The sequence below is a fragment of the Gobio gobio genome (genome assembly GCF_949357685.1).
Source record: "Gobio gobio genome assembly, chromosome: 9".
Lineage (NCBI taxonomy): Eukaryota > Metazoa > Chordata > Actinopteri > Cypriniformes > Gobionidae > Gobio > Gobio gobio.
The window spans coordinates 41601708-41626380 of record NC_137115.1 but is presented as its reverse complement, the minus strand read 5'-3'; the positions used below and the strand labels follow the sequence as shown (position 1 = coordinate 41626380).

The 24673-nt window shown below is 37.5% G+C and overlaps 1 protein-coding gene across 5 annotated transcripts; it reads left to right on the top strand.

Moving 5' to 3' along the window:
• Positions 1-224: 224 nt before the first annotated feature.
• On the top strand, positions 225-18231 carry LOC307131756 (AMP deaminase 3-like). 5 transcript variants are annotated; one of them, XM_079825603.1, is made up of 16 exons: positions 225-364; positions 1088-1192; positions 5431-5653; positions 5746-5923; positions 8363-8528; positions 8773-8992; positions 9159-9288; positions 9401-9595; positions 9699-9830; positions 9942-10105; positions 12660-12786; positions 13205-13368; positions 13507-13627; positions 15557-15730; positions 15846-15956; positions 17461-18231. In XM_079825603.1, exons 2-16 carry the CDS (start codon positions 1135-1137, stop codon positions 17635-17637), a joined length of 2340 nt encoding a protein of 779 aa, XP_079681729.1. In that variant the 5' UTR covers positions 225-364; positions 1088-1134; the 3' UTR covers positions 17638-18231. The 5 variants fall into 5 exon arrangements, with proteins under 5 accessions (XP_079681729.1, XP_079681731.1, XP_079681730.1 ...); XM_079825605.1 differs by having other exon boundaries at positions 269-372; XM_079825604.1 differs by lacking the exon at positions 225-364 and adding an exon at positions 550-979.
• The last annotated feature ends 6442 nt before the right edge of the window (positions 18232-24673 follow it).

Sequence of the window (24673 nt, the reverse complement as noted above, 5' to 3'; positions counted from 1 at the left end):
GAAACATTTCCATACAATTCTTGTCCAAGCAAAAATGTATTGTTCTCATCCAGTCACAAAACGTCAAAAGTCTCTTTAAACACTCTGAGAACAAATTCAAAACACAATACAAAAAGACCAGTGGCAATAACTAAAATTAAAGACCCCAGACAAGATTCAAGTCCCATAAGGTCAAGGTTCCCTACCATCAGCACTGAAAGGGTTAAGTGCGTGACATTTTTTTCACTTTTGCAGCTTGTAAGAGCTTGAGGCATTTATCTTCACACCCAGTGAGTGTTGCACTACAGAACACAGCACAATCCCTCAAGGGACTGTCACACACACAGAGAGAGAGAGACAGACTAACTACAAGGAGAACAGACAGGTGAGAAGGTTCATATCTCTTTAAAACAAAGTTTACTAACCCTTTGACTGTTAGGTTACCACAGTGTAGGGCTGTATCCTGTGGTGGCTTAATATCAAGCATCTCCTGCAGGTCTGAACCTGTTGTGGGCTGAAGCCTCATTCTATTTCTGCTTCTAGTCTTAATCCATGTATATATATTTTTTTACTCCGTCTCTGTCTTGTATTATTTACATACCTTTCTTTATAAAGTGGAAGGATTAAAGATTGGAGAGTTTAACCAAGGGTGGTGGTGTTGTTTTTCTGAACATTGAGGCATTTCCTCATTCCCTCATTCAGAACTGCATGATGTTTGTGTTCTTGTAGATAAGCTAAGAAGACAGCTAACAACATTCTAGATAATAATTTTCTAGCAAGTTGTTTCAGCCTAAAACACCAGAAAATGTTGCATATACCGTAAAGCAAGTGCTCAGGAAATTTAATAAACACACTAGGAAACATCAACTTTTGTGCTTTGCTTTTGGATTTGACGTTGCAGAAGTATAAGATTATAGTTAGTTGCCCTACTTATGAATTTCCTTTTCCTGTTTTTGAAAACCACAATACTAGCAGTTAGCTTTCCTCTGCTAACTGAGAGGTAAACAGTTGATGTAGTATTCTTAAAACTAAGCTGTGTATTTACAGTGGGATTTTTCATTGCTGCAATGCATTTTAAGAACATGAGGAGTTTACTTTTGTCTCTCAGGTGGAACTTTGACCAGAGATCGTGTTGTATCTGCTACGCTGTACAAAATGAGCCGAAAAGGAACCCCTCTGCCTAAGCAGCAATCAACGCCCAACTTTGGGAGGGGTAAGTTTGGCACAGTATATGATAACACTACCTCACTGCTTCATGTTGGTTTGCACAATATGCATTTTTACACTTCTGTCTTTGTAAAAGGCTAGTAGCTATGTTTAATGTACAGATCCACTAGACAAACTCCTAAAAGCTGGCATGCAGACATATTGTCTGGTATTGTCACTCAATCAAAGTAGGTTGAAAGTATAGCATGACAAGATGTCCTCAACATTCTTTGCAAGCATGTCATAAAGTGCTGTATCAGAAGAGCACTGCACCCTTCTATAAATAACCTCTTTGCAATGATGCACTTTGCTCATGCCAGGCTCGATGACTTGTGCAATCGTTAAACACATAAAGTCTGGGCAAACTATTTCTGTTTTCAGTGGGGTGAACTTGTATGTCAAAATGAAAATGAGGTTCTTCCGTCTCTGAGATAGGGGGAGGGGGCAGTGGCTTGATAGGAAAGGCAGGTATGGAGCCAGTGCTACGCGGCAGGGCGGAGTTCAGCTCCTCTCAATTTTTTCCCAACAAATGAGGAAAGGTCGGAGAGACACGGTTTTAATAGGCACAAATAAACAGAGCTATCCAGTCTGTCACCCCTAATACTTTCTCTGAGACACCGTGGTAGCCTGACCTTCTCAAAGCGCAGGTAAATTAATGCATTTCTGAGCTGAGCTGTTGTGTTTTGAGAATGTTTGCTCGTTTACTTTAAGCTTAGGGGTCTTCCATGCTCATTTCAAGGTCCAGCAAAATTAGGTGAGTGTAACTTCAGCCATGGGGGCTGTATGAAAACGGATTAGGACATTATTGGATGCGGTTTGGAAGAGAGTATTCCTCTGGGTCGTGTGTGTGTCAGTGCGTGCTTTCCAGAAGCTTGCTAATAATACTGCACGTACAGTGAGGTGTATGAGTTATGTTGACTTAAAAAGGAGTAACCTGTGATTTTAGTTAGGGGTAGGACATAGCGTAAGCTGGTTTAAATCAGGTTGAGCTGTTATACATGAAGTTGCTATGGTTGTGGCTGGGAATGTAAACAACCTGTTTTCATTGGCGTATACATTGTATAAGCCAAAGCGTATACAGCCTGTCTTTAAAGGTTCAGTAATGTTACTGGAACATGTTAATGCCAAGACAATGTTATTCCCTTAATATATATATATAAAACAGTGGGCTGCGGGAAATTGTCCTGACAGCTCGCAAGCTCCAGAACCTGTCAGCATTTAGAAGGGTCTAAGGTTCAGCTCGCAGCTCGTTGTGACGTCCAGCTAGGGCTTTCTGCTGATATGATGCTGTCAGACCCTTTAAATAGGGGGGAGCGGGATAGTCAAGAGTGGAAAACACTGAAGCTGCTTCATAGACAAAATAAGACCTAGAACTGAAGACCACAGTTATAAAGCAACAGGAAAATAGAGAGTCCAAACACAGAGATCCAGTAAAACCATGGCAAAAATAGCTAAAGAAGGTAAGAGAAAGTGTATATTCCAACATTGTGTACAATAGGATTGGTCAAGCTGAATAAAAGGGGTCAGTGACAGTCAAACGATTGGATATTGACTTTTTGAATGGATTTTTCTTCAATAGAAAGGTGACAAGATATAGATATATATTCGTAATATATGTGTGTATAGTAAACAATTAATTAGATATACATGTATTATTCTATATATGCATGTCTTAAGGAAAACAAATAATATATATATATAATAATAAAATATTATATACATAATGGCTGCGTCCGAAACCTGGAAAATGCTGCCTTCGGAGGACACATTTCAAGGTAGGAAGGCATCAAGGCACGTCCGAATCTAATGTAAGCTTCACTTCCTGTCTCCTGAGATACCTTCATCTGATCGAGTTTTGAAGGCAGCATAAATGTATCCTTCGCTGCCTTTGATATCCCACAATCCTGTGCGTTCCATTCTGTGACAGTTGAGCTAGGGAAAAAAGATGGCGTACGAAAGTGGTGTTTGCTGGTCAGTTTGTGTAAATATATGTTTTTGACCAACATTTCCCACTTCTTATGTCATTTTCTAGGGAGAAATTACTACTGTAGTAATTAAATATTTGTTTAATTCTCACCGAAGCTCTCTCTATTTTGCTTATGCCTTAGAAGTCCAAAATCTGTTTCGTGAAGTGCCTAAATGCACAAATGCTGCCTTACAAGTAATTGTCTGATAATGCAGCGAAGCTGCCTAGGTTGTCGGACGCAGCCAATGTGTTTGTTTTTTACTGTATATTTAATGCATATTTTAATGTAAAAATATATATGATTGGTTTTTATTAAGATATATAACTGAGGGGTTTACTTCCATGCATAAGACACAGCTGTTCTAGAAGTGCGTCTGGTATCTAGGTTTCCTAGATGGGCAGGGCCGAGAGGAGCCTGGAATCATCCATCTGACAGGCTTGTCAAGCGTCAATATCGAAGGGCTGTGGGTTGTTGACAGTGCTGTGGAATATCCAGTTACATGTCAACACAGGTGGAAGCCAACAATCTTGGACTTGACTTCATAACCCTGCCTGCCATTAAAAACTGTTTATAGGGATGGGTCTGACCTACATTCCCATGCTATATGAGCACTGAGCCTTGTACAAGCAGATGTCATATCCGGTGTGATATGGGAAATAGAAATGTGGCCAAGGCATGGCAACTGAAATTAAACTATAACCTCTACTGGGCAGAATGCAAATGTGGTTTTGATAGCACAGGAAGTCTGTGCGTGAATGGAGGAGGAAGGGTGGTGAGATTAACTGTCACTCTCTTACTAGTGGCATAGAAGCATTGGGAAAGGCCAGGAAAGTCATTTGTGAGATGTTTTGAGAAAAATGCAAATGAGAAAATCAATTCATTATTACACTTATCCAATATTATATATAACATTTCAAATGTCAGAAGCATGTCTGCATGACAGGGGTTTTCAAAGTTTTTGATGCCAAGGACCCCAACATATGACGATCCCCTTCCTAAAATATAATGGCAGCTATATAATTGATTCAATAAAATAAACATTTATACTGTGTGTGGATTAGAAAACGTTAAACATCATATTACTAAGACATGTTGTTTCCAGTATTAAATCATTGTCACTAAATATTTACTTTGTATTAAGTTTACAGCATATTTTTTTACTCACTATTAGGATAATGTACATATATAAACCTAGATTTTTTTATTTATTTCTCAGTTTACAACTAGGGCTTTCAAATGAATAAAATTGTGATTAATGTCATGATTTTTGACCAGATTTTCAAAAGCAGAATGAAACCACAATGTGTTAAAATTATTGCATTAAACATTTATTTCTTACAGTGTTGCATGTGAAACTAAAACACAAATTTACACTTTGTAAATGTGTTGCATATACTTCCGGTTCACGGTGCTTGATGTGCATGCATTCTGATATATGAAAGAACAAATGACTCAATATTTAACATGCTTAGTTACAAATATAATGCATTGTTGTGGATATATATATATATATAAATAATATATTTAAAAAAAACTAATCCGTCCTTGCGGTTCTTTCTTCATTATTGTGCCTAAAATAATTATGATTGCCTACGAAGTAAATAAAGTAATGCTTGCTGTGCACCATGTGTAGTTTGCTGCCAGAGGACACAACAACCACAACTCATCTAACACTTTGGGAATCCAGTGACTGACCTCGGGTGGTCTCAGTTAACCTCATAGATACCTGACTATGACCAAGGCACAAGATGCAGAGTGAAATCTGAACCGTGTGGGCAGATACTTGAGGACATGTTTATGTTATGTACAAGCATGATTTGTGCAGTTGATTAGCACATAATTACCACCAGTTTATTTTACCACCTTCAGTAATGGTTTTACAGTATGGCAAAATCCAGCAAATAATTTCTTAGCCAAAATATTACAAATAATAGGCATACTACTAATAGTGCTATGTCATTAATTTCAAAGCATGACTCTCAGTTGTCAGGTTTTGGCAACATATTGGTAACTCAGTCATAATACAAACATACAGTACACTTTCTAGTCTCATTTGACCACAGTAAGGGATTTTGTGGAATAGATACAGGCTTGTGTTGTGATCGTAGATTGAGAAGCTGATGGAAAATGGTACTGCCCAAAGTAATGGAAGTTCCTAGAATATTTTAAACAAATGTACACCATGTACATAACAAGGTTTTCCTACTCCTGATGAAGAACATTGATTAATAATAAAAATAACAACCAACATTCTTTCTGATGGCGCCACTCCTTGCAGAAATGCCGCGTCAGTTCACGAAGATCTCTCTCCAAGAGGTGGATGAGAAAGTGCGACTCATGGCTGAGAAAGTGTACGCTTCAGCTCTGAAGGAAGAAGAGTCTAAGAACACCTTGTCCATGTTCACCGTCCCAGAGGACTGTCCCATTGGCTTGCATCAGGCCAAGGAATGGGAGATACGCAAAGAGATAGAGGAGGACATGTCAGAGAAATCTGTCAAGAGGTCAGTGAACTCAAATGTGGCACAGGTTGCAGAACAAATCAGCAGTTTGCATTCATGTGATATATTTAATATGTATTTATTATTCATTTTAGGAAACAGAGTTTCAAGATGATGCGATCACAATCAATTTCCATGCAAATGCCCGTCGCTCCAGATTGGGTTATGTCTGTGATTTCACCCCTGATAACCCCTTCCACACCCGCAGGCCCTATGCCAATCAATATCCCAGAATTCCAGAGGCTCACCATCAGTGGAGACTACTGTGCAGGGGTAGGAGACAAATGATAAATATATAAAATATACCATGGTCTGTCTGAATACTTGATTCTGATTGGCTCGAAGGTGTGCAATAAAACCGTTTAATGCACAGGGAGTTGCGCGCACACACATGTACGTCACTCGCACAGAGAGAGCAGAGGTTGTGCTGCGCACACAGAAACATTCAGGATCTCAGGATCTACTTTATCTCTGTGTCTGATGGCGGTTCTTTGCCTCCACGTCGTGCATTAAATTAGTTTAATGCACAGCTAGCCGTGGATTATCCCTTCAGTATCTTGCATATTATATATTAAATATAATAGAATATGTCTATAATAAGTATATACAATGAGGTAAATAATTTAAATTACTACAGGGCTATTGAATGCTTAAATCTGATTGGTTGACGAATGTTCAAAGGTGTGCAATTATTTTCAATTCTTTTTATTTTGACCGCATTACAGTTCCACATCACTTCGCCAAATGATTTCAGTTATTTCAAAGATCCTTACAGACATTGACCAAGCAAATAAATATAGTAAACAATATGATAAAAACGACACATTATTTCCATGTTTTTGCGACAATGTTATATTTTAATATGTACGGAAAGCACATACTCTCTTTCCCCCACTCTCTCTCCCACTTAAACGTGCACACAAAGTACGGACACACATTTGCACAGAAACGTGTTGCCAGTGCTGCTCTGACAATTTTATCAGTAAAATAGTTTAACAACTTAAAAGCTACATGACATTTCAGACTAGTGAGGTAATAACGTTGCTGTTCTTGGAGCAGATAAACTTACAGTAGAGACGCAGCTGCCGAACACTGTTGAGAGACGCATTTAAATTCTCGTAATTCACATAGCCTATCCTTAATCTTTCTCTCTCTCTAATAACTGCATTAGTCTGCTATCAGCCTCCATTACTACCTCTAAAATGACGTTTTGTAATTAGCATTGGAGTCTTGGGATTAGATGCGTAAGAAATTAGTCCTACACACAAGTGTTTTAAGGGCAAAAAATACATATTCTGAACAATGTTTTGAGGTGTGGTAACCATAGTATAAGTGGAATAATTGACCCGCATTACCACCTCGTGTGTGCATTATTTTTTGAATAATTCAACGGACTGTCATCAATTATATGTATATTAATAAATTAAGGTAAAATATAATATATATGAATAATTAATATAATATAAGCGACAGTTCAAGAAAGTTAATAAACAGGGCTGGGCATTTAATTTGAGCCAAACAGCTATGAATTAATTATGTTCACAAGCAAGTCACACCTGTGTGACCAATAGAGGTGTGACTTCAGAATCAAATACTTTGGCTGCAGTGGTAGATTAGTAGACAAAACTATGAAAGAAAGCATTCTGAGTATCCACACTGAGTGTCCATTAAACAATAGCCCCTTTCACACAGCATTCCCGATAAATTACTGTAATATTACCAGAAGGACTTAACCGGTTTAAGTTCGGAGTAATCACGTCATCTCCATTAGAACATTATGATTACCCCAAAGCAGACTTCTTGGATCAGCATGTTCTGACTTCGTAGGACTACGTGCTCACACCGCTTATCCTTATTATGCGTTCACACTCGGCCTAATACCGGTCATTTTCTGGTAATGTTACAACCTCCCTGAAGCACCTTTCACACAGAGATTCCGGAAAATACACTGATAATGTGTCCCAGGATTTGTCTGCCAGTGATTTTCCGGAAACCCCATCCCAGGATCAATCCCGAGACGGTTTACGTTCACACAGAAGGCACTCTAGCAATTTTCTGGGACCAATGCTCTGTGTGAAAGGGGCTCAAAGCTAACAAGATATGCAAGATTGGACTACTTGGATTGGACTACTTGGACTACAAATCACAAAACTTTAAACTAAGAGGTTTAAGGCATATATAATTCCAATCGGGGTCAGTAAGATTTTTTTTTTTTAAAAGAAAGAAAGAAATTAATACTTTTATTCAGTAAGGAAGGACACATTAAGTTGATCAAAATTGTCAGTAAAGGCATTTATAATGTTACAAAGTATTTATAAAAAGCTGTTCTTTTTAACTTTCTATTCATCAAAGAATGCTAAAAATGTATCATGGTTTCCACAAAAATATTAACCAGCACAACTGTTATGATAATACGCCTTTTTTTCTTGGGCACCAAATCAGCATAATAGAATGATTTCTGAAGTCTGTAATTGTAATGACCGCTAAACAATCAGTTTTGCCATCACAGGAATAAATTACAATTTTAAAATAGAAAACAATTATATAATATTTTTGTTTACAATATTACTGTTTTTACTGTATTTATGATCAAATAAATGCAGCCTTGGTGAACATAAGAGACTCTTACTAACTTTTGACTTTGGAAGTGTAGTGTATATGCTGTACTCCTATAGCTGACTAAATGAATTAATCTATGATCTCTTCTGACAGATAACCGTCGAGGACTATGAGCAGGCAGCAAAAACTCTGCTGACAGCACTCTTCATAAGAGAAAAATATTCCCGGCTGGCATATCATCACTTCCCCAGGACCACAGCCAGGTTTCTAAGGAGTGCCCATAATGAAAATTGGAGTGAGGAGGATGAAGTGATGCCAGGTATGTCATGTTGGCAACAGTTCATGCACCAATAAATTAAATGTTCAAAGACCTATAATGACAACATAAGTGAGACATGACTGTCCTAAATCCTTATTATTCTGTCTCAAAGACTGTGTTTATTAGGTTTGGGAAAGTAATTCTTTAAACAACTAGTCCTGTTTCTATTTATATCAGGGCATAAATATAATATGGCATTAGTATTCATCAGCACTACCGTTGTGCTTTATTTCCATGGTAACAGATATCTGCCCCCCTCCAAATGAGGGTGAGGATCCCTACAGTATGGAAGACCTCCCACAGAATCTGAACTACTCCCTGAGGATGAAAGATGGAATCATACATGTCTATGATAACGAGGATGCTTTAAAAACGGATCAGCCACGGAGCTTGCCATATCCTGACTTGGAAACTTTTGCTATTGACTTGAGCCACGTCCTTGCCATGATTGCAGATGGACCAACGTGAGTTTCGTTTATGTTATATTTCTCCTCTGCAAATCCATCCACTTCAATGCCTAACTTAACACAATACAATCTCTCACTCAAAATCTATAACACTGCATGCTTCTGTTGCTAAATATAATAATGATAGGTGAAATACATTTAGGGGCAAAATTCTCTTTTATAGGAAGACCTACTGTCACAGAAGGCTTAACTTCCTGATGTCTAAGTTCCAACTACATGAAATGCTGAATGAGATGGCTGAGTTAAAGGAACTGAAAGGCGTTCCTCACAGAGACTTCTACAATGTCAGAAAGGTATTTCAAATAAAGTGCCATAAACACTAATATTTACATTATTTACTGCATAAATAATGCAGTACATAATAAAATAATATCCACTTCTAAATACATATTTGTGAATATTCAGGTTGATACACACATTCACGCAGCTGCCTGCATGAACCAGAAGCATCTTCTAAAGTTCATCCAGGACACCTATAAGACCGAAGCAGAGCGAGTCGTGCAGGAGAAGAACGGAAAGAAGCTCACCCTCAAACAGGTGTTTGACAATCTGAAAATGGACCCTTACGATCTCACCGTAGACTCATTAGATGTACACGCGGTACGTATTTCAGATAACCTCCGGACTTCCAAATGATGCTTTTATGCTACGTTTTCTTGCAAAAAAGTACGAAAATAAGAGATTTCTCTATTGTTTGTTACAGGGCAGACAAACCTTTCATCGCTTTGATAAATTCAATTCCAAATACAACCCAGTGGGTGCCAGTGAGCTCAGAGAGATCTACCTCAAAACTGATAACTACATCAATGGAGAATATTTTGCACGTCTCATCAAGGTAAAATTGATCAACTCGCATGCTGATACTAATCTAAAATTAACTATAACTATCAGAGCATACAGATTATTTTCTTAAGTGTGAAACAATCGCATTGCTCCTGTTGTGCAGGAGGTTTCTCATGACCTGGAGGAGAGTAAATATCAGCATGCAGAACCCCGTCTCTCAATTTACGGCAGAGCCCCTGAAGAGTGGGACAGCCTGTCCAAATGGTTTATCAACCAAAAGTTGCACTCGCCTAACATGGGATGGATGATACAGGTGCCCAGGATTTAGTAAGTCCTCTTCTAATGTAAATTAACTTATGAATTTAAAGAAATTTAACACAGAAACTTCAATAACCTAACACAACCAAATGGGCAAGACAATATAGTTTTTTTTAGATACAAATGTATATTCATTTATTAGTGCTGTCAAACGATTAATTTTGAATAAACGCACCCAAAATAAAAGTTTGTGTTTACATATGTGTTTTTTAAATTAAATATATACATGCACATGTGTGTGTGTATATATATAAACATAATAATTGTATCCAGTACACACACAGATTATGTAAACACTAACCTTTAGTTTGACAGCACGAATATTTAAATACAATACATGTCTTATTAATCAATAATGTGCTATTATCTATTTTGATGTGCCGAATTCAAATATGACATTTAAAACAACTGATTGGCTATATAGTTTCCAAGATATTTAAGTTTTTACATTTTACGTCATACATAGATATTACCTCTCACCAGTCCTGTTTATGTAACACTCAGCAAAAGGGTTATACAAATCAAATTTATTAGAAATGAAAAAGGCAAAAAACTACATAGATTAGTCTTATTCAGAGTCAACTCTGCACTTCTTGGCTTTTCTCTTGTATTAACTAAATGGAGCATCTCTTGTTACTGTCCAACAATAGTCTGCATGGATTGATAGGCTCCATTTGAAGTTATCTGCACTGTTTACACAAGTACGAGGCATCTCTGCTCACTCTGGCTAAACGGAAATGTGTCCCTTTGCAAAATCAAACACTGACAAATAAGAGAGCACGAGACTGTATGACAGGGATGCAACTCATCAAGTCCTTCATGCTTTTTTGAATACTACAGGATTGCATGTTGGAGCATTGTTGGAACTTGTAACTAAACTTTGTAGAGCTGTAGCCCTTCAGGAATTGAGTTTTGCACCCCAGCTGTATGACTTCTAGAGCTGATATAGGGCAATTTGTTAAGCAGAGTAATGTAAGCTTTGTTGTGATTGCATAGGACATTTTGCAATTATTATGCAATACCAGCTTCAGATTGTATCATTTATAGTTTGGCAATGGCTATTTGCACTAAGTGCACTCTATACACAAAGTGCAAATAGCGATAGATGCTATTTACACCATGTAAATAGCAACTATATTCTATTCGCACTCAGTGAAAATAATGTTAGATTCTTAGCGATAGATAATATTTACACTAAGTACAAATAGCTGTAAATGCTATTTACTAAGTGAAATAGCATACTAAGTGAAAATAGTGATATATTTACACCATGTAAAAGTAGCAGTTCTTTGCAATATGTGTAAATAGTAATTACATGCAATTTATACTTTTTTTGACAGATACATACTATCTGCTCCTCAGTATTGTTGTACATTAACAGGATGCAATAATAACAGAGTGTAAATGATTTTATTTATTAAAATTATTAAATGGATGCTGCCTTAATGGGACAATAAAAGCCCTCCCTACACCTATCCGATAAATGCTTTTATTATTAATAAACATTTCGTTAGGCACTTTATTTCCATTTTTTTGAACAATTCCTAAATTTTTATTGAAAGTAAATGCCTTTCCGATGTGATATGTGATAGGAAAAGGTTGAAGAGCGGGCTCTGTAAAGGGTGGATTCGAACCCGGGTTGATCACGTCAAAACCAATATCCTTAAGCTTTACGCTTTAATGACTACGCCACTGAAGACGTTGAATATGTGTCTTTTTTTTAAAATCTCGTTTGGCCCAACCAGGCATTGTTAGACGGAGCTAGTGGGAAGCACTTGCCAACAAGGCATGCTATTTGCACTTGGTGTAAATAGACACTCCGTTATAGTTTTGCCTAAAAACCAAGTACTATCGGCACCAATAGCCTCGTGGGCAGCACGCTGACATATAGTGCTGTTGTGCTTCGGGGTGACCCCGAGTTCGAGTCCTGGCTTGTGGACTTTTCCCGACCCCCCCCCCCCCCCCCTCTCTCTCTCCCACCTCGCTTCCTGTCCACTCTATACTGTCACAATGAAGGCAAAATCGCTTTACTGTCCAAGTACTGTCCAAACCCAGTCGTAAATGTATTCTTAGATACAGTCAAATATGTATTCTAGTCATTTCTGGTTTAATTTGACATCCCTTCACTTTATTACTCACTTATCCTCATTCATTCCCAAGTCAAGGGCCGTATATACTGACCTAATAGCATATCTTGAAAACTAGAGTCAATCAACAATTTTAAGCATCATTTTCGTTCTCAGTGACCCAGAATTAGTAACGTTTTTACTGCATTTATTGCAGAAGTGTTTTGGCTGTATTGTTATTGTCATCTAATGTTCGTATGAGAATTATATAATACATTTTTTAATTAATTCTGCTTCCTATATTCAAATTCAATTCTGCATCCTTTTTCTATGTCAGTTAAAATTCATGAATTTAAAAAGCATTCTCAGTTCTGAATGGCACAACTCTGCAACACATATATTTTTCACTCAAACTATATTTTTACTCATACTTTCTCATAATTCATATTCAGTATTTCTAAAAGCAAATATTCTTGACTTGTTTACTTTGTTTTTAGTGACATTTTCAGATCAAAGAAGATTGTTCTTAACTTCGCCAAGATGCTAGAGAACATCTTCCTCCCGCTGTTTCAGGCCACCGTTAACCCTCAGAAGCACAAAGAAACGCATGTCTTCCTGAAATATGTAAGTGCATAGTTTTGTTGAGCTGGCAAGACCAGTCAGAGCAGATTCATGCCACATTAGAACATTTTAACATCAACAGTGCAATTAACAGCTTAAACCAGAAAACAGTATACTAGGGAAGCAAGATTTCAATGACTTAATCCCTTATTAACAATTAAATGGTTCTTAGATGAATGCGAGTTCATGTAAAATTGTCACGCACATCACAGAAAACATAGATGTGGTTTAACCATGCCCAAGTCAGCAATGTAGTCATTGTGTGATTGAATTTTTGTTCTCCACCAAATGTCAACAAAGTCAAAGGAACACTACCTGGCCTATATATATGAACAGCCTGATCAGTCTTTATGTAAATATTAAGCCACAACCTTTAAGGGCAAAAAGTATCTGTGAAAAGATTTGGATGTTTTTTCTGCAGGTGACGGGGTTTGACAGTGTGGATGATGAGTCCAAACACAGTGATCACTTATTCACCTATAAGAGTCCAAAACCGGAAGATTGGACCATGGAGGAAAACCCACCATACACTTACTACCTCTTCCACATGTATGCCAACATCATGGTCCTCAACAACCTACGAAAGTAAGTCACTATGAAGATCAACACATTGTCTTCACAAAACAAACTAATATCAAGACAAGCTATTCCCCTCAAATTTAGCCAAACGCTTTATAATTGAAGTCTCAAGTCATGTTAAATAGCATTTTTTTGTTGTTGCAGGGAACGTGGTCTCAATACCTTTCAGTTTCGTCCTCACTGTGGCGAGGCAGGATCCATCACCCATCTGGTGTCAGCCTTCCTCACAGCTGACAACATCTCTCACGGACTCAACCTGAAGAAGGTCAGTCTCGAAATCATATTATGTACATCACATCACACCACACAACATTACACCCACAGGCAGTGTAATTTCAGAATCCACCAAATAAACAACTTATTACAGTAAGGATCGTTTCAGCTGTCCCCATTTAGGGTAATGTTCACTGCCACATAAAAACATGACGAATTTATTCAAACATTAAATGTTGAAGAGCAGGTTAATTAGAAATTCAATGAATGTGCAATATTGCGCATATATTTATCAAAATGCTTCTCTCCAAGTTAATTTTTCTTACTGACAAGCCAGTTTTGGACATTGAATGGCTTTTCTGAGGTAAATGTAACATAACGTGATATTGTTTACAAGCTGTTTTATTGACGTCTTTCCGTGGTTGAAACACTGATTGAGCGATTACACAGATTTCGGTAAATTTTACTGTATCTTTCAACATACCTTCTGATGTTCATTCATGTTGATTTCATGCTGTAACTAGCAATACATATCAACTGAAGGAGCTATATGATCTGTCGTGCCCCATTAAAGAGCACCAAAAAGGTATTTATTGTTTGAATTTCGTGATAACATTGACATAATTTGAAAGTTGAAAGATGTTGTTTCATATCAGAAGTAACAAAGCACAAGGTGGAGCTGCGCTACAAAGGTTTGTTCATTCATCAGCTGAAAACAGCATAGACTGAAGAATCGATTTTTGGGATTTAAGAATCTATTACGGTTTTCAAAATGAGAATCAATCAAAAAATTGTTTTTTTTTGTATTTGTAAATGTATTTTTTTTACATTTCATTATTTAATATTTATTTTAGGATTATCAAAAATACAGTTATAATTATACAGGGAATACCAAGAAGAGTCATAAATTCATACAATTCAAATTCAAGCCTACATGTTTTTTTGCTGGAAAATGATGGCACACATGGCGACATAATAAATAATTCTTGCAATTTTGTAGAAAAATTACCCTCATTTTAGCCTGGGGTGTCCATACTCAATTCTAGTCAGAATATGAGTCTGGTACCGCTCCATTGAGCTTTGATTATGGGGCGTGTTTCAACCGAGCCAGGAAAGACCTCAATTGGATAGACCCACAACCAATCAGAGCAACGGAGCGACGCGTAACGTTAGTTGTCAAATGTCAACAGAACTCAACTGCACTGTGTTGCCAAGTCCGTGTTTTTCTCCATGTCCGCGGGTTGAAGCGACCCCAATTATGTGATTATATAAACCCAGGAATGCGAATTTTAGCAGGCAACCTTGCCAAAATAACATATTTTGCCAACCAAACGCCATTTTTTTCTGGAGAACCCCCCGGAAAGTTTATTGTTTTGGGCTATAGTTTTGAGTAGCAATTGTGCGCGACATTGCAAAAACACTTGGCAACCCTGTCTGCACGCACGCTGGATTAAGTAACGTTACAAGAAAAAGATGAGTGTAAACGATCTTTGCCAGTAATAAAATAATTTAAGGATACACAGAGTACTTACCAACACGATCATCGTTTCTGAGAGAAATAGTGAAGGTGAATGCATATACGAACAAGTTCTCCATTTAGGATAAGAGCAAATTGAACCCAAGAGCCTTCGATGACGTGGATGATTACGTTACTGTTGATCATCTGTCCATCATCGTCTAAAGCCCGCCCTGAAAATTTCATTGGTCCGAACAGTTTCTGTTCGGGCATAATTACTCCTCTATGGAGCGAGTCCAGACCGAATTGCCCGAGCAAAACTTTTTGTGGGCGGGGCTAAATTCGGCTGGCATCCAGGCTACCCTCATTTATGTAAGCCAGCAGATTCACCTAGTTGACAAAAAAAAATTATGCAAATACTCACCCAATAGGACAAGTGACAGTTCTGTCAACTGGCCATCTTTATTATCGAGCCCTGTATACGTATGTGGTTTAACATTTGTTCTTGTTAATTTCTCAATACAGAGTCCTGTGCTGCAGTACCTGTTTTACTTGGCCCAGGTGCCCATTGCCATGTCTCCGCTCAGCAACAACAGCCTCTTCCTGGAGTATTCCAAGAATCCCCTCAGGGAGTTCCTGCAGAAGGGCCTGTGTGTGTCCCTCTCCACGGATGACCCACTACAGTTCCACTACACAAAGGTCAGGGAAAGCAGAGCAACAAACACTGCTGACACTGAATGAGTTGAATATTAATCTACTTTGAGTGCACGCGTCTAAAGCAGTCAGGTGATGTGATTTGCTTATGTACCTTTAGGAGGCCTTGATGGAGGAGTACGCCATAGCAGCACAACTGTGGAAACTGAGCACATGTGACGTGTGTGAGATCGCCAGAAATAGTGTGCTTCAGAGCGGTCTGTCCCACCAGGTACTTTCTCTCTCTGTCCTAAGCTCTAAGGAATATTCTAGTTTCAGAGTTACAAATAATTTCCTCCTCATTTTCTTTAAAAAATCACAACAACAACAAAAAAAAAAAAGGTGACACAATACAATGGCAGTAAATGGCGACAATTTGTAGAGGATAAAAAAAGCAGAAAGTTTAATAAAAGCACTTAGATTAAAGGTGGACTATGTAAGATTTTTGCAGTAAAATATCCAAAAACCACTAGGCCAGTGTTATATATTTTGTTCAGTTGAGTACTTAGAATATCCCAAATGTTGCCAACTATTTGTAAATCGTTAGAAATTGCTATTTTAACCAAGGAACCGGGACGTGTGAGCTATGCGTTTGAGGGAGTCGCCTGTCGATTGCGCGTTACCCTCGGTTTCCGGTTTTATTTATCAGAAACGCTGTACTCTCTCTGCAGTGTGAACAAGTGTCATAACAGCCGCAGAGCGAATGTCATAACTTCCTTTTCAACACACTCAGATATATCTAATACGATAAACAGAGTTGCGTTACCTCATACTCATGACTGGAAAAGAGGAAGTGGCGCCGGCGACCGTGTCATAATAAAAGTCCCGCCGGCGACTATGCCATAATAACAGTCCCGCTCTTCAAATCGCTCCTGCGGCCTTGCTCAGCTCCACAACACTCGGTCCTGCTCTGCTTCATACTACAGTAATGTTAATAATCACATCCATGAACATGATTTCTGCCCGAGTCCTATCCCGATTCTTTTCCACCGGCTGTGAGGTGAAGACCACATGTCCCAAGATTCTGCGCTCAAACGTGGTGTCATCAAACTACGCCTTTGTTTTGAACAGGCGACCTCTAGTGGACGGAAAAGTTACATAATGTATCTTTAAAAGGTACAATCAGTGCGCGAAATGGGCTGGCACACACAGTACTATACACATTTCTATATTTTAATCTTTAGTGTACCCTTAGTTTTTCTTGCGTACCGGCACTTCTCATATGTTGCCGGTACTCTGAAACGCTATTCCCCCCCAAGCGCAACTTTTTTTTTTTTCCATTTTTTCAATTCTTCTGTTAAAACTTGAGCTGTAAAGCTGTTTAAATAATTGTTTACAGTCATTTTAGGGTTTTAGAGTTGGTATTGCATTTGTAAGTTGTAAAATGTGATACAACTTTACACAGAACAGGTTTATTAAGAGATTTTTTTCACATCAAAATCATGTTAACATTAGTATGTTTATGTCTTGTGGCTGTACGATTGAAACAGTATGTGAACATGTATGAATTGACCCCATTCACTTCCATTGTAAGTGCCTTACTGTAACTCATATTGTTGCTTTTTTAATGAAATTTAAAAATATGATGAAACCAATACTGTTGGTTGGGCTTAACTTCTACTGAAACCGGAATATTTCCTTTAGAAAAATCTTCCAAAGCTAATTTTAAACACGTACCAATGCTAAATTTAACATCAACCCAATAAAAAAAGCTGACATTTAGATTTCCCTTGCAGGAGAAGAAACACTTCCTGGGTGAGAATTATCTACAGGATGGACCAGAGGGCAATGAAATCCGTATGACAAATGTGGCGCAGATCCGTATGGCCTATCGTCACGAGACTTTGTGCAACGAGCTCAGCTTCCTAGTGGATGCCGTCAAGTCAGAAGCGCTGGCTGCACAAGCCCCGTAAACATGGAAGGATGATAGATAGGGTAGAGTCCACACGAGTGGAACAGACATCAGCATAAAACCTTATCTTGCTACAGGTGATGCACAAAAGCGCCATGGAAATACATCATTCAGGTAGCAAGAAGTGGAGCCATGTCCCTTCCCATAGTGCCTTGTAGGTGATGGATATATTTCATATATCAAATCTAATCTTTTTAAAAAAGGGACGTTCTGATAAACTGTTTCAGTATTTTGCATGGTTTCTGAAAATTATGTTTTGAGGGAGCATACATTTGTTAACTTTTCTAAACAAGGAGTCTTCAGGTTTCTGACTTTAACAATGTATTCTTTTGTAATATTTTTGTAAAAAGGCACAGGAACAAATTTGCCCTGATAAACCAGTTTGTTTGCAACCTGAGATTCTGGGTAGCTGTTTTTGTGTACTTGAACTTGCACATTTTGTACACCAACAGAGATGGTTTAACTGTTTAAGGATGTTGTATAATGCAATTAAAAATGCCTGAATGCTACATATGTTCGGCAATATCTGAATACTGCACTCAAAGTACAATAAATAAAGTGGTCAAAAAAAGCCTTGCTGAATCAATTCATATTGAGATTGTCTATAGAAAATTATTCTTTATTTGCTCGCCACTGCAGCCCAGTGGAAGTAATAGGAACTGTTACAGTCTTCAAACAAACTAGCTAGAAGCAGAGGTGTAAAATACTCAAGTAATTTTACTTGATTACTGTACTTAAGTATTATTTTCGGGGATTTTTACTTTACTTGAGTACAATTAAAAATTCATACTTTTTCTTTTACTTTATAACATTTTTTAAAGAAAAAAAAGTACTTTTTACTCCTTACAATTTTATTTACAGTCAAAAAGTACTTCCTTTTTAGAGATCACTTCATTATATTTTCCCTTGCTATAACCAAACCAATTGAATTGTGCTGATGCCTAGTTTAATTTAAATGTTATTTATTCTGCCAATGAGATTCGTTTTCACATTCCATGAAATTGGTCAGACATGTTCATTGGTCCTTTGGAAGGATACGTCATGTCGCATCAATTAGTGGAGATTTACACAAGAAGAGGGAACCGAGAACATCAAACATCCCAATTTAGTAAAAGAAATCTTGGAAGCAGCAACTAATGTAATTTTCTCTTTGATAAAACTATTAACATTCAGTTTAATCTCTATAAATATTGCAGAAATTAACATTTTTAAAACTAGTTTAGTAGATATTGAAATTTTTTTTATTAAATCTTCATAATTACATAAGCCCAGATTCACAGTCTCCCATACACACAAAAGTGCAAGATTAATAGTCTTGCATTTCAAAGCGGAAAAAAACTAACAATTAAAAGGTAACCAACCTTCACTAAAAATGTCATTGGTAACACTTTACAATAAGGTTCATTAGTTAACTACATTAGTTAACATGAACTAATAATGAACTGCACTTATAAACCATTAATTTATCTTTGCTAATGTTAATTTCAACATTTACTAATGCATGATTAAAATCTTGTTAACATTAATGCACTGTGAACTAACATGAACTGGATTTTTATGAACTAACATTAACAAAGATTAACTAATGCTGAACAGAGGTGTTGTTCATGCTTAGTTCATGTTAACTAATGCATTAACTAATGTTAAATAATGCAACCTTATTGTAAAGTGTTACCGTTTCAGTTAATTAGTTAATTCTCAAATATGAATCCATATAAAAGATCCAATTATTTTTCATAATGAATGTAATAGTTATGCCCTATAATTAACATTACACAGGTCATTACACAGAAATAAAGAGTTGATGTCAAATGGATCACTGTAGTTATTCTGTTAAAATGTAGTTTATAAACGCACATCAACTGTGCAGTCAACGTTACTGAATCCACGTGTGACTGAAATATAGCATATATTAACCTAGAAATAACAGGCTGTCAATTGAATTAAATTATGATTACTGTCATTGTTTGACCAGATTGTCAAAAGCAGAATGAAACCATAATAATAATATAAAAGTCTGTAATTAAATGTTACATTTATGTCTTACAATATTATCAACTTTGAAAACCATAAAAAAATACAAGTCTCTGATTTTCTGTAGACCCAGACACCAGTTGGAAAATGACACGCTTTCCTTTTTCTTACAGTGTTGCATGTAAACCGAAACCACAAATTTACCCTTTGTAAATGTGCTGCATATACTTCTGCTTCACGGTGCTGGTTGTGTATGAATTCTGATACATAAAAGAACAATGACTCAATATTTAACATGCTTTATAACAAACATTAATGCATTATTGTGGATATACACTATATTGCCAAAAGTTTTGGGACGCCTGCCTTTACATGCACATGAACTTTAATGACATCCCATTCTTAATCCGTAGGGTTTAATATATAATGTTGGCCCACCCTTTGCAGCTATAACAGCTTCAACTCTTCTGGGAACGCTTTCCACGAGGTTTAGGAGTGTATTTATGGGAATTTTTGACCATTCTTGAAGCGCATTTGTGAGGTCAGGCACTGATGTTGGACGAGAAGGCCTGGCTCTCAGTCTCCACTCTAATTCATCTCAAAGGTGTTCTATAGGGTTGAGGTCAGGACCAGGCACGTGCAGAGGGGGGGGCTTTGGGTGCTCAAGCCCCTGCCCTTTTTCAAAATGAATCAAAAGTGCCCCTCTCAGACAAATATCAATGATAATATTGTGGTTAATAAAACTAAATAAATTTGATTATAACATGACAATGTATACAATAGTAACGGACGGCTCAAAAGTCGGATAATTTCTGTTGAGGCGTTGCCGTAACGCGTTGCTATGGGTTGTGGGCGTTTTGATTGACAGCTGATTTTCCACTGTTCGGAAACGGCTCTCGAGACAAATATGGTCCTTTCAGAGAGTGTGTGGCCTCACGGGAAAAAACTAAACCAATATTTTTTTTCATCCATAATCAGAGCTAATGTGTTGATTTAATTACAAATCTATATATTATATATTTTAAAGTATTACACAATTCACCAATGCTCGTTTGTCATATATACACCAACCAATCGTGATCTGACAAAGCAAGTTCAAATTCCATTGGGCGATGTGAAGCGGTAATTTTCTGTTCTTATTCATAAATCGGTTGAAAATGACATGGACAGACGAACTAACGTTTGTGGAACGATTTCCTGCGGTTTGTCTCATTTTATAAATTGCATCACTGACAAAATGGATTTTAACTGACAACAAACAAATCACTGCACAAAACCACAGCAGCAAAAGTCGCATTAATGGTAAGTGTTAAATTCACTTGTACTGTATTTATGTATATTGATACACCGTTTACTATTTCATGAAACTATCAAAGTTAACAAAACCCAAGTGCCACCGGCACCTACAGGCCTATTATGTGAAGTGTAGGCTGGCGAAATGGTTACGTGAAAGGACTTTATTATATTAACGTTACCATTTTTGAATATTATGCAGTATTATGAAAGAAGTCTCTTATGTTCATCAAGCCTGCATTTATTTGATAAAAAACAGCAATATTGTGAAATATTATTAAAATAATGGTTTTCTATTTTAAAATAATTTAAAATATAATTTATTCCTGTGATCACAGCTGGATTTTCAGCATCATTACTCCACTCTTCAGTGTCACATGATCATTCAGAAATCATTCTAATATGAGGATTTAATGTCAATGATGGAAACTGTGATACTCTTTTCAAGATTGTTGGATTAATAAAAAGTTAAAAAGAACATAATGTAATAATATTTCACAATATTAGGCTACTGTTTTTTCTGTATTTTTGATTAAATAAATGTAGGCTTGATGAGCATAAGGATATATATATAGCCCCTTTTTTACATTTGAGCCCCTGCCCCTGAAGAACTCTCAGCACGGCCCTGGTCAGGACTCAGGCCAGTCAAGTTCCTCCACACCAAACTCACTCATTCATGTCTTTATGGACCTTGCTTTGTGCACTGGTACCTATTTTTTTTTACAGTCTATGACTGGTACGCAGTCAAGTTGGAACAGGAAGGGGCCATCCCCAAACTGTTCCCACAAAGTTGGGAGCATGAAATTGTCCACAATGTCTTGGTATGCTGAAGCATTAAGAGTAGGGTTGGGTACCGAAATCCGGTTCCAATATGGCACCGGTATATAACCGGTATGTACCGGACCAAATCAGAACGCAGATTTCGGTTCCTCATTTCGGTGCCAAAATTCAAACGTGCTTTCGCGTGCTTTGGCTGGCACAGAGCCAGAGACAGACGCTCAGCGCTGGTCACATCACAACTCATGACAACTATTCCGTGTTTTAAACCACATCATGTTTATTCCAGGTTTCAGACATTTAAATGCTCATAAGCAGGCTACTAGCAAAAAACACACTGATGTCTATGAAAGCGGCAATGACAATCCTTTCAGGCGGTTATAATTTGACTAAAGGCCTGTACACACCGGGACGAATATCGCGCGCGCTTATCGCCAGCGTTTTTCGTGCCGTTTTTCGGCGCGTCTTGAGTGTTCACACCCAAGCGATTTTCACTGGCGCTGCGCCGAGTGAACGTGCACATTCAGTCGATGCGCTCCCGGTACACAAGATGGTGCTGCGGCACTTTAAGCCTCTGACACTCGCTTGTCACACAGAAGGAGAAGAGAGACAGTATTTACGTGCTTGCCAAAACCATAGACATATTATGTATATGGACAAAACCATTCACACACTTTTTGCTAACTGGCAAGCAGCATTAGCAGTTCATCTTCTTCTTTGTCTACTTACTACTTCTTCGTCGTATCATGTGTGCTCGGCAAGACCGTTTTGTGCTCGAGCGCCACCAAGTCGTGTTTTACTGTCACTTCAGCAGCTCCAGGCACGTGAACAAAAGCGCCGATCTCATTGGTCGGACAGTTTTTTACGCGGCGCGTCAAAATAAAAAAACGAACCCGAGGCGTTTTTTTAAAAATGACGCTTTTACGCCTGCCGTTTTGCGCGTCGGTGTGAACACTCACATTGGCGCCCATTGTTTAGTCCCGAGGCGTTAAACGTCGGCGATAAACGCGTGCGAAAATCGTCCCGGTGTGAACAGGCCTTAACGTTACGTGTTTTATTCACATCAGATACATGCACATTATATAGTAGCTATATCGTTTACTCTATTCTTCCTCCAGTTTACTGGTCACTTACTTTCATGTATTTTGTAAGACGAGAATGAACTCAAGTGTTGTAAATCCGACAGATCCGATTATGAGGCGCAAACTAACATGGCGCCGCCCATTGCGCTTTATAGATCAACTAACACACATTCACTCACACATTTGAATCAACTAACACACATTCACTCACACATTTGAATATCAGATAGTTTGTGACACAGTTAAGAAGTTTGTGAATATTTTGAATAAAAAGAAAAAATGAAATAAACCCGATACAGCGGAGCTGTCAGCGCTATTGCGGCCGCTGTTGTCATGTGAGAAACATGACGCGTCGTCATGGAAACATTAAAGCGATGCGTTCTAAAATATTTAGCCAGAGAATATGATCATATTTCAAAATAAAGCTGAAGCTCGAAGCTGGTTAGTAGCAGACCGAGAATACAGACTAGGGGCCCGTTTCAATAAGGAGGTTCAACCAACTCTGAGTTTAAACCTGAACTCTGAGTTGACTTACTCTGAGATGGGAAACTCTGAGTTTTGGGTTTCAGAACAGCTGAATTGAGGTAGTTCAATCAACTCTGAGTAGACTGACTCTGAGTTAAGCTCATGCACTCCAACTATGAAAAGTCACGATCAATGGAGCTCCGAAATTACGATTCACCATGGTAACAGCACCCAACAAAAAGACGTTTGCATACTTCCGGGTCAATCTGTAAGTTTAATTCTTAATTATTTTAATTAAGTTTAATTTTCATGATATCCAAAAGGAAAAAAAAGAATGTGGCAGCAGCTAAAAATGAAAAATAAAAATATAATTCAATCAGGTAAAGCTTTAAGCATAACATGTTCATGGGTGTAGGTTTGACAAACTTTACAAACATTTGACATATTAAATATCATTCAGTGTCCAATGTGCAGCAGCTTTTCCCACATAGACCCTTTTCACAGTGATGACGTGTTTTAATGGTCATCCATATTGTAAATCCTGCAACGTTTTTTGTATATTTTTTTAAAATGTATGTACATTTAAAACACTATTACTTTGTATTATATTACTTTTGCATCAAATTACAAAAAACAAGTTCCCGCTGCTGTGAGAGTGTTTCTAATACAGCGTCTTTTGTAATGATGGTGAAAATTAACATCTTTCTCTCTTTTCACTTCCGTAATCAAACTCACTATATTTTTTCCCTCTTTTTGAAAGTTGTTAAATCACTATTGTGGAGTTTTTCTTTTGCTATTTGAGCAAATGGGGACACAAAAAATATATATTCAATGTATTCTTTCATTCACCGCTATAAAAGTTAACCCTATGACGACTTCCGCTCTGAGAAACCCAGAAATGTGAAAAGGGTCTATACTCTTTTCACATAATGAAATGTTCTCTAATCCCACCTGTTACATTTATTAATTAGGGTAATGACATTAAACATTTTACTTCTACTCAGGTTAGCCAAACACCAGCACCACTGACAGATGAAGAGGAGATGGAGGAAGAATATTAACATCCATCAGGAAAAATAATAAAGTATTTGTAGGAAATAAAGATGAATATTAAAAATTGAAAATAAATGTATTTAACAGCTGTGGTGGTGGTTATGGCATATATCTTGTACTACCATCTGGCATTCTTCCATTCCATACAGTAATCAGTTTTCAGAAAGTGTGATGATGGGAATATGAGTGTCATCAATGCGTCCAACCACTGGAAATCCTAAAGGAAATTCTAATTATTAGGATACTTCTAGAGGTTTATCAAGTGAACATCAGGATCCTGTATAAAAGGACATGCCATTTTTGTCAGTTTGACAGTGTCCTCATGATGAAATTATAAGCAATGAATGAATGTACCTCCACTGCAAAGAATGCTTTTCTCACTATGTATTTTTG

What these genes read in the sequence shown, in the direction of transcription:
- LOC307131756 (XM_079825603.1), top strand. Translation starts at nt 1,135, where the DNA reads ATGAGCCGAAAAGGAACCCCTCTGCCTAAGCAGCAATCAACGCCCAAC. An exon ending in ATTTTGCACGTCTCATCAAG is followed by an intron (nt 9,831 to 9,941) that starts GTAAAATTGATC and finishes CCTGTTGTGCAG; the next exon opens with GAGGTTTCTCATGACCTGGA. An exon ending in ATACAGGTGCCCAGGATTTA is followed by an intron (nt 10,106 to 12,659) that starts GTAAGTCCTCTT and finishes CTTTGTTTTTAG; the next exon opens with TGACATTTTCAGATCAAAGA.